The 10,809-nt window shown below is 39.9% G+C and overlaps 2 protein-coding genes across 2 annotated transcripts; one reads left to right on the top strand and one right to left on the bottom strand.

The window, feature by feature from the left end:
* Positions 1-1,097: 1,097 nt before the first annotated feature.
* acyp1 (acylphosphatase 1, erythrocyte (common) type) lies at positions 1,098-4,615 on the bottom strand. The gene is made up of 3 exons (XM_056241896.1): positions 4,463-4,615; positions 4,270-4,365; positions 1,098-1,497 (listed from the first exon to the last, which is right to left on the bottom strand). The coding sequence occupies exons 2-3, from the start codon at positions 4,351-4,353 to the stop codon at positions 1,282-1,284; spliced, it is 300 nt and encodes a 99-aa protein (XP_056097871.1). The 5' UTR covers positions 4,354-4,365; positions 4,463-4,615; the 3' UTR covers positions 1,098-1,281.
* Positions 4,616-5,446: 831 nt separating this feature from the next.
* zc2hc1c (zinc finger, C2HC-type containing 1C) lies at positions 5,447-9,379 on the top strand. The gene is made up of 2 exons (XM_056241897.1): positions 5,447-6,748; positions 9,133-9,379. Exons 1-2 carry the CDS (start codon positions 5,513-5,515, stop codon positions 9,373-9,375), a joined length of 1,479 nt encoding a protein of 492 aa, XP_056097872.1. The 5' UTR covers positions 5,447-5,512; the 3' UTR covers positions 9,376-9,379.
* Positions 9,380-10,809: the final 1,430 nt, after the last annotated feature.

Below are 10,809 nucleotides of genomic sequence, written 5' to 3'. Positions count from 1 at the left end.
ATTTTTTTATAAAAAAATATTCATATACATTCAAAAAAATACCTTAACCCTCCCCCCAACACTGCACAAATGTAGAGAAAAACATTAATAAAGTGAGTGATATTACATTTGCTTAAATAAAGTCCACTATGATGATGTTACAAAATCACATTTTATTGTTTCACGTTTTATTGTTCTGAAGAGCCCAACATCTAGAGTCTAAACCTCAAACGAATAATTTATAGCGTTATAATTTTACAATTTAACTATTATTGCAGGCCTTTTATTACTGTGCAAAATGATGTTTAATAAAAATGTATTACTTCCTGACATATAAAATGTATTAAATGTGACATTCATTTTTTTAAATTAAATTATATATTTTTTTGGTCCAGTGAAAATATTGGCAAGGTTAGTTTTGTTTATTTGTTGAAGGACAAACACTTACAACCTACTTTTTTATTCATCTTTTGTTGATATTATTGTGATACACGGTATTTTAAAAGTCCCTCTGTGGTGTAAATCCAGCTTTTAATGTTGTTTAGGTGTGTATGTGGTGTTTTTAAAACGCTTTAAGACGCACCATGTGTAAATTCATAAGTCGACAGCATTGCTGAGTAATTTCTGCTTAAAACTGCAGTGAACCAAAGACAGTCTCAAAAACACGGTTTGAAATCGCTGGTGTTTCTGACGTCACAAACGACCTTGTAACCAATCAGATCAACGTGTGATCGTCAACCAGTGGATCTCTGAGCTGAGTGAGTGAGTGGAGGCGGGGCTCATTTGCATATTCATAGAACCACACATACTAAATGAGGCAAGGGTGTCGAGTTACGTTCAAGATATTTTAAGGCATGAAGACTTTTTTTACAAGGAAAAAGTTTAAATGTGTCATTTTGGTGATTAAATATGAGTTTTAAGGGATAAAATTATTGACTACAGGACTTTAAAACATTTAATTTGCAGATTTCACATAACTTTGGATAAATCTCATCATGTTTACACAGCTGGGAAGATCTAGGAATATGGTTTACTGATATATAAACCTTAGTAAAAAGGTGAAATTAACAGTGTGGATGACACACGCCGAGCCATTATAAAACACAAACACACTCGAGTTCAGGGGTGGAGTCTATTATATTAGCTGTGAGTGTTACAGAAATCTGGGAGAAGCTGGTATATAAAGGTGTTTTCCCTCATATTTATACCAGTAACAGGCAATAGGTCACAAAAAAAAAAAAAAAAATGAAACACTAAAATAAATAGTACATGTAAATAAATACTACTTGAGTTGTTCTGTCATTAACGAACAACTTTGAAGTCCTTAAAATCCAGTTTATCCACGGCGCGCTCGTTCCTGAACTCTGCTTTGGCGACGCGAGACTGCGGGCTGCCGGTGGTGCGGAGCCAGCGCTGCATCTGCTGGACTTTACTAGCCGGACCCTGGATCTGGCCCTGGACCGTCCCGGCGTCGGTGTTCTGCACCCAGCCCACCAGACCCAGCTTCTGCCCTTCTGACTGCACACACACACACACACAGGACGCATGAGCATCGCACTTCATACACCATATTAAAGTATAATAATAATGATGTGACATCAGTGGGTTAGTTAGAATGTTTTGAAGCATCGAAAATACATTTTGGTCCAAAAATAACAAAAACTAGGACTTTATTCAGCATTGTATTGTGTTCCGGTTCTGTTGTGGATCCGCGTTCAGTGCCGCCGCTGACGTAAGACGCTGCTGACGTGTGTCTGGTGTGTGTGTGTGTGTGTGTGTTTTCTGGTTCTGTTGTGGATCCGCGTTCAGTGCCGCCGCTGACGTAAGACGCTGCTGACGTGTGTCTGGTGTGTGTGTGTGTGTGTGTGTATTCTGGTTCTGTTGTGGATCCGCGTTCAGTGCCGCCGCTGACGTAAGACGCTGCTGACGTGTGTCTGGTGTGTGTGTGTGTGTGTGTGTATTCTGGTTCTGTTGTGGATCCGCGTTCAGTGCCGCCGCTGACGTAAGACGCTGCTGACGTGTGTCTGGTGTGTGTTTGTGTGTGTGTGTGTGTATTCTGGTTCTGTTGTGGATCCGCGTTCAGTGCCACCGCTGACGTAAGACGCTGCTGACGTGTGTCTGGGTGTGTGTGTGTGTGTGTGTGTGTGTGTATTCTGGTTCTGTTGTGGATCCGCGTTCAGTGCCGCTGCTGACGTGTGTCTGGTGCGCCCGTGTATTCGGGTTGAAATAAATATGGCTGGGCAAAAAAATGCAAGTCTTCCTCTGTGTGGAAATTAGGGGTGTAACGGTACATGTATTCGTATTGAACCGTTTCGGTTCGAGGCATCCGGTTCGGTACGCATACAAACCGAACGATTCCTTGGACCATTTTTCCTGCCGACAAAATCCACGCTGGCGCGATCACCACAACGTTGCGCAACATCAAATGGCAAACGTAATGAAAGCGGAATGAAACTGCGCTACTCATTATATTGTGCTTCACGGACCGTTTATCAGTTCGGACCAGCAACATCTGTGCAGCGCGAGATCAAGCGACACAGCGCTAAGAGATCCAGTGAAGAAAACATTTGAATTCGCCCCTGAAGTAATAACATCGCTGCGAGATCTAGTGAGAAGCATTCACATTTCTCCGTTATTAACCGTAGATCTCTATTAGATCAAACAGCGCTGACGTGGAAACCAGGAGAAACATTGTGCCGTGAATGAACTAGTAATAGTTTACGTCCACAGACCAGCAACATTCACCATAACTGTAACCAGTTTGGCTGGAATAGTGAAATACTTTCAAGTACTTCACACATCTTTTTCCAGCACTTCAAAACTCAAATAATATATAAATAAATATATACTTAAATGTTATTTTTAATGTGATGACCAAAACATTATTTGTTCATCCTTCAAAGATGACCCCCATTTATAAACCTGAAAGTTTCAAGATGTAGGAAAACTCACAGTTATTAAAAAATATTTTTTCTTTTAACAAATGGGAAATTTCTCTGGCATTTCTTTCTTTTTGCTGTATCGAAAACATACCGAACCGTGACTTTAAAACCGAGGTACGTACCGAACCGTGATTATTGTGTACCGTTACACCCCTAGTGGAAATCCTTAGACATGTTTGCGAAGATTGTTTTGTTTCCATCGTGAGTATCCCTCAGACTGTAAATGAAGCTCGGGCGCACCAGACACACGTCAGCAGCGTCTTACGTCACACACACACACACACACACACACACCAGACACACGTCAGCAGCGTCTTACGTCAGCAGCGGCACTGAACGCGGATCCACAACAGAACCAGAATGCACACACACACACACACACACACACACACACACACACACACACACACACACACACACCAGACACACGTCAGCAGCGGCACTGAACGCGGATCCACAACAGAACCAGAATGCACACACACACACACACACACACACACACACACCAGACACACGTCAGCAGCGTCTTACGTCAGCAGCGGCACTGAACGCGGATCCACAACAGAACCAGAATGCACACACACACACACACACACACACACACCAGACACACGTCAGCAGCGTCTTACGTCAGCGGCGGCACTGAACGCGGATCCACAACAGAACCAGAACACAATACAATGCTGAATAAAGGCGTAGTTTTTGTTATCTTTGGACCAAAATGTATTTTCGATGCTTCAACACATTCTAACTAACCCACTGATGTCACATGGACTACTTTGATGACGTCTTTATCTCCTTTCTGGACAAGGACAGTATACCGTACATACATTTACAATGGAGGGACAGAAAGCTCTCGGACTAAATCTAAAATATCTTAAACTGTGTCCCGAAGATGAACGGAGGTCTTACGGGCTTGGGACGACATGAGGGAGAGTCATTAATGACATAACTTTCATTTTTGGGTGAACTAACCCTTTAATGTTATAAACCAGCTTTTTTTTATTTATTTTTTTTATCCAGCTTTTAAGTTACATAAGTTTCACTTCTTCCTACTCATTTTTGTACATATACATACAGTTTTTTTTAAGCACTGGAAAGTATGGAGTTTTATTTTGTTGTTCATCTGTTTTAAAGATTGTATTTTTAAAACTTTGCACATTTTTATTTATGCAAAGGTCCCTTTCGGGGCTCCGTAGGTGTTCTCTTTGGTTCGCAATTCTGCGTGAGAAAATTGATGTGTGTCGTGAGAGCGTGAAAGGGTCAGTTGCGTGAGAGATGGCAGCTCTCCTATGTTCATTGATGTGACAACTAGCCCCAGCACACACGACATTGATATGTCCATTACCTGTGTGTGTTTCCTAAAGAACACGCCCTGCACTCTCCCATACACCTCATAATCCACGGACAGCAGCTCTTCTTCAGTGGACATGATGATGAGCACCTGAAACACTCACAACATCATTATAACAGCTCCGACATCATCTGACCAAAGCGATTCACAATTTCCTCAACTCTGTCGAACACACTGTATGACGTACCGGTGGATGGACGATAGTAAACGGCTTTCTAGTTTCTGAAATCCGCAGTGAAATCGACTTTATTATCGTTTCAACCTCAACACACAAGTTTCGCTCATGAAGTGGCGCATGCGCACCATCATCATCACAGCGCGTCCTTCATCCGGGTGACGTCACCACGGCATGACGTCTGACGCAACTGGCCAATAGCAAATGTGAAGGGAGTTTGCGTTGTCTTGTTCCTAAGCAACTACTGTAAACACAACTGGAAACCTGAGGTGATCCAGCAGTTTACATTCACAGACAACGAGTCGGTGAGTTTAAAGCTAAACATACATTCAATCTTCTATAATGTGAATAACAATGCTAATGAAAATGGCAACACACTAACTTACTGATATATATACATATATATTTACAGTCAATCTGATCAGACACAAGTACTGGGAAATGTAAAGACATGCTAGATATTAACACTGTATAATATTTTCATTAGCTCCACAATAACCTAGTTTTTCCTGGATCAACAGTTTAATATAACCACCTTATATTGGACACAGATAGATGATGCGATGATTAATGATGGTTACAGAAGCAGCAACCAAAGATCTACAGAACAAACAGAAACAAATGATAACGTTACTTGGACTATTTTTTAAAGAAATGTCGGTAACACTTTACAATAAGCTTCATTAGTTAACATTAGTTAATGTATAAACTAGCATGAACTAACCATGAGCAATACATTTGTTACAGTTTTTATTCATCTTTGTTAATAATATTGGTAAATAAAAATACAGCGGTTCATTGTTTGCTCATGTTAGTTCACACTAATGTTAACAAATACAACCTTTGATTTTAATAATGTATTAGTAAATGTTGAAACTAATATTTACTAAGATTAATAAATGCTGTAGAAGTATTGTTCATTCTTAGTTCATGTTAACTAATGAACCTTATTGTAAAGTGTTACCGTAATGTCCATATGTGTTTTCTATCAGTCCACAGGTTGACAACGCTGTTATTATACGATCAACCTCTGCTGGAGCTGCATGTGTGAGTTTCTCAAACATGCAAACGCTGCCACAACATCACCTCACACAACACTTTTGGGAAAGAGAGACCGTATCATCAAAACTACCGGTATTACACAGAGAGAGCATGAGCAGACAGCGCCGTCCCTCGGGAACTCATCACAGCTCCAGACTGGACGTTTTAGATAACCAAGAGAGAGAACATCCCTGGCAACATCCAGACAACATCCACAGGGCGAAAAACACGGAGCAGAACGAATACGTTCCTTCGCGGATAGCATTAGGCAAAATATTCCCCCTAAAACCAGTCCTCCACAAGAGAGCGTTCAGCTTGAGTAATGTCACCAAATCACAACATCAAGAGATACTTAACTCGCGTTTGCCTACACTGGCTGATCAAGCTGCGGTCCGACAGCAACAGAAGACTGCGAGGAAACTAGATCCCATCAGCTCATCCCATCGAACAGGGAGAAAAAACCAGGATCAGGAAGAGAAGCAAACACGCTTGCCGAACGAAATCCAGATGCTCCAGCAGAAGATTTCCAAAGCAGAAGAGACTGTACGAAGAGTCCAAAAAGAGAAGAACAGAGAGATAAATCGATGTTATTTCGAGGACGACAGGTTCTATGGTAATGGATATGGCGAATGGGATGAGGAAAGGGACAGATATGGGAATGGAAGAGATGATATGGAAAGATGGGAGGAATGGGAGCGAGAGATGGCGGAGAGGAGAAGAGAAGCTGTGAAACGTGAGGGACGGGGACGACCTTTGGCTTTAGACGTGGCGAAGGGTCACAAGCCTGAGGAAAAGAGAGAGTGGGATGACTACGAACACACCGGAAAAGGGAACGGGCGACGCGAGAGAGGAATGGGATGGGATGATCATGCCAGAGGAAGAAATGAAATGCACGACCTCTATCTGGACAGAGAAGATGAAGACGTGAGAAAACCAAACACATGTGACTCTACGAGAAGGGACAGAGCTCACCTCAAACATGAGAGGAGGGAGAATAAACAGGGATTTGATGAACTGAAGGAGAAGCGCCTGCAGCGTGTTGAGCTCACTCCCGGGGAGTATCCCGACGCCCTGCAGCGGCCGGTTCCCTGTAACGTGTGCGGCCGATGCTTCGCTCGAGACCGGCTGGAGACACACACGAGAGTGTGTGAGAAAAAGAGGCCTGAGCGCAAGGTCTTCGACACGTCCCGGCACAGAGCCAAAGGAACCGAGCTCGAGAGGTTCATGAAGACCCACGGCAGGAGCAAAACGCCGGAAGTAAGGAGAACCATCGCGACATGTGAGACCCTGGACCACAAAACCAGTCACAAGGGTCATTTTTTTTGAATGAAAGTGAAAAGTTGACATGAAAGTTGAATAAATAAGCTTCCCATTGATGTATGGTTTGTTGGGATATTATAATATATGGCCGAGATACAACTATTAGACAATCTGGAATCTGAGGGTGCAAAAAAATCTTAACATTGAGAAAATGTCCTTTAAAGTTGTGGATTTATGTTCGCGCTTTTGCTCCATCCACTCACACATTTAAAAAAAAAAATATATTTAGCCTATGGTTGGAAATTTACTAAATATCTTCATGGAACATGATCTTTACTTAATATCCTAATGATTTTTGGCATAAAAGAAAAATCGATCATTTTGACCCATACAATGTTTTGTTGGCTATTGCCACAAATATACCCGTGCGACATGTGACTGGTTTTGTGATCCAGGGTCACATATTTGATACGCAAATGATGAACATGATCTGTTCAACCTGTCGCACTCGATCTCCTCAGTCCTTCTGTCTCTGACTGAGAGTTTCGACTCTTTTATCCGGTAAAAGTCTTTCAATGTAATTGTACAAACGTCCTCCTGCAGCTCGAGCTTCACGAGTCTTTCTGTGTCAAATCTGACCTGATTTATCAAGGAATAACTTTGATATTGTTAGTAATATTTCAGCTGGACTGAAGCAGCTTCGCTTTACTTGATTATCATACATCATTTATTTATGCGTATCAAATATGATCATCAGGCTTTTGAAGAAGGTTTATTAGTTCATCTCACAATCTTCATTGTATTGCATTACATATGTTTTAAAACTACAGAGCTTTGATCATAAACTAAGTATTTAAATATCATCTTACTAAGACATATTATTGGCAGATATTGATATTTATCTACAGTTTATGTAAGGATCTGCTATACTGTTAAACATATCTCACTGATTCACATTACAAGCATCAGATGTTCCTCACAAACTTTAAAGGTGCCCTAGAATGTGAAATTGAATTTATTTTGGCATAGTTAAATAACAAGAGTTCAGTACATGGACATGACATACAGTCTCAAACACCATTGTTTTCTCCTTACTTAAATCTCGTTTTTGAAAAACACCCCTGAAAAATAGGCGAATCTCCACATAACACCGACTGTGACGCAACAGTCGGGATCATTAATATGTATGTCTCAAAGAATTTGCATATGCCAGCCCTCAATGCCAGGCGGAACTGCGCAGCCGAAGCATGGCAGTTGCTCAGTGTGGATGCACACATGAACACAAAAGTATTTTTTAGTTCCTTCATCTGAGCCTCTGAAGAAACAATGGGTTAATTTTATTTTCTCTGGAAATTTCCAAACATTTCACCGAGTGTTTCCTCAACTTGGGCCAATACAGAGCTGGCCTCGGATCGAGCTACCAAGCAACACTTTCTGATGTGTAATTGTTCAAGTTCAGACAGGTAATCTTTCTCTCAAAATCGTTCAATACTGTTTATGCTTCAGTCATCAAGCCAGTGACTAAAATATCAGATTCACATCGTTTCTTTTAGTAGGATGAAAATAATCGTATTTAAATTGTGAATAAATTATATACAGAAAGCGATCAGAGAACAATCTTTCCACACAGCGCGAGTTTATCTGGACACTTGCCAAACTCGTTATGAAATCAATGACGCACGTTACTGCACAACGAAGCTCTTACTGTATTTACATCATCGTGTTTGCATTGGTGAAAGCAGAGAGAGTGCAGAAACTGCTTTGCAATGATAAGATCTTCATTCTCGCGATCAACACACTCATCTGCTCAATGCTCATCACGGCAACATTTTATGTGATGGGAATAGATCTAAATACTTTAAAAACATCTCACGATTCGTTAATCTCGATAGCTGTAATAGTAAAAACGTATAATAGCAGTAGTAAAAGTATTCGAGAGAGTTTCACATGTAATATGTAGCTATTTCATATGCAAGCATGTCAGCCAATCACAGCAGTGGGCGGATACACTGAATCCCACAGCAGACACGCCCCTTCAAACAGAGGCTAAAAGCAGGCTAGGAAAAATGCCTTTTTTTTCTAAATTATGACTATTTTTGATCTAAAAAACATACTAACATTATAAGGGCAACACAGGAAACATTATAAAATAAAAAAATAAAAACATTCTAGGGCACCTTTAAAATTAAACAAAATGACCAATCTAATCTAAAAAATATTCACTTTGCCTTGTACTCTTCATTCATGCACATTTAACCTTGATTGTGGAAAAAACGTCCATGGCAATGTTATTTATATCTTCAGTCTGTTTGAGCAGAATGATTTGGTTCTGCTGATGTAATATGAACTCTTCACTGATGTCACACTGTCTTCACCCACAGCTTAAGAAGAATACGTGGCGGCAGAAACACCAGGCCTTCATTCAGACCATGCGTCAGGGTCGAGATCCTGAGCCACAGCCGGGGTCCGATCTGCACCCAGAGTACGTGTCGTGTCCTCACTGCGGCCGGAGGTTCGCCCCGGGCCCGGCCGAGAGACACGTGCCCATGTGCCAGAACATCAGGAGCAGACCCGCGCCTCCTAAAGCCCCGCAGGGCAGCGCCAGGAGGACCACGGCACGGTGAAACACCCCACAGCGGCCGCACACTTGCACTCGCATCACATCTGTAGGGGCAAATATAGTGCGCTTGTTCTGGGAAAACTCATAGAATAATAATAATAAAAAAACATAATAAACATGTGAACATGATTCATGCCATTGGAACCATATCACACTTGCACACGCATCACATCTGTAGAGAGAAATATAGTGCTGTTGTTCTGGGAAAACTCATAGAATAATAATAATAATAATAATAAAAAAACATAATAAACATGTGAACATGATTCATGCCATTGAAACCTTATCACATTTACACTCGCATCACATCTGTAGAGAGAAATATAGTGCGCTTGTTCTGGGAAAACTCATTTAATAATAATAATAATAATAATAATAAAAAAACATAATAAACATGTGAACATGATTCATGCCATTGAAACCATATCACATTTACACTCGCATCACATCTGTAGAGAGAAATATAGTGCGCTTGTTCTGGGAAAACTCATTTAATAATAATAATAATAATAATAATAAAAAAACATAATAAACATGTGAACATGATTCATGCCATTGAAACCATATCACATTTACACTCGCATCACATCTGTAGAGAGAAATATAGTGCCCTTGTTCTGGGAAAACTCATAGAATAATAATAATAATAATAATAAAAAAACATAATAAACATGTGAACATGATTCATGCCATTGAAACCATATCAGCTGTACATATGAATAAAACCTTTTTATATGCTAGATAGTGTTTTATACTAATGTAACAAAACTACAAACGCAAAGCAACAAAGAAATTCAGTCAGAAGCCTTCGATGTAGCCAGGTACTGTATACATGTACATCATTTCAGTAGTTATTCTGAGAGTTACAGTATGTCATTGAAGGTAAAATGATTTATGTTCATTAATAAAACATCAATCTCACATTCAAATATCTAATGTTTACATTTTTATTTACAATTGTAAATAATATTTGGCTTTTTGCTATACCAGTAGTTCTCTACTAGAGCTTTCCATAGTTTAAAGTGTTTGCTCATCATTTACTCGCCCTCAAACCTGTTTGAGTTTTTTTCTGTCGGACACAAAAGAAGATATTTTAAAGTAACCACAGTTTTTGGACCCCATTGACTTCCATAGTATTTTTTTTTTTTTTTCATAATATGCAATTGTTTGGTTACCAACATTCTCGGTCAAATCATTGATTTTTGTTATTTTGTTTTTGAATTTCTGAATGTTTGTCCTTTATAGAGATCATGTGTTTTTAGTGACACCATACATCCCACTGTTTTTAAATATACAGAAGGAATAAAAGACTGGTAACACTTTACATTTGTTCAAATTATTTAATGCAATATCATGAACAAACAATCAACACTTTACAGCATTTGTTAATCTATGTTATTTTATGAATTAACCATTGATTTTTGTTAACTAATGTTTG

The sequence above is a fragment of the Rhinichthys klamathensis genome, unplaced genomic scaffold (assembly GCF_029890125.1).
Source record: "Rhinichthys klamathensis goyatoka isolate OS25496 unplaced genomic scaffold, OSU_Roscu_1.1 h1tg000682l_1, whole genome shotgun sequence".
NCBI lineage: Eukaryota > Metazoa > Chordata > Actinopteri > Cypriniformes > Leuciscidae > Rhinichthys > Rhinichthys klamathensis.
This window is presented reverse-complemented; position numbering and strand designations above follow the sequence as displayed.

What these genes read in the sequence shown, in the direction of transcription:
- acyp1 (XM_056241896.1), bottom strand. Translation starts at nt 4,353, where the DNA reads ATGTCCACTGAAGAAGAGCTGCTGTCCGTGGATTATGAGGTGTATGGG. An exon ending in TCTTTAGGAAACACACACAG is followed by an intron (nt 1,498 to 4,269) that starts GTAATGGACATA and finishes GTGTGTGTGCAG; the next exon opens with TCAGAAGGGCAGAAGCTGGG.
- zc2hc1c (XM_056241897.1), top strand. Translation starts at nt 5,513, where the DNA reads ATGCAAACGCTGCCACAACATCACCTCACACAACACTTTTGGGAAAGA. An exon ending in GCAGGAGCAAAACGCCGGAA is followed by an intron (nt 6,749 to 9,132) that starts GTAAGGAGAACC and finishes CTTCACCCACAG; the next exon opens with CTTAAGAAGAATACGTGGCG.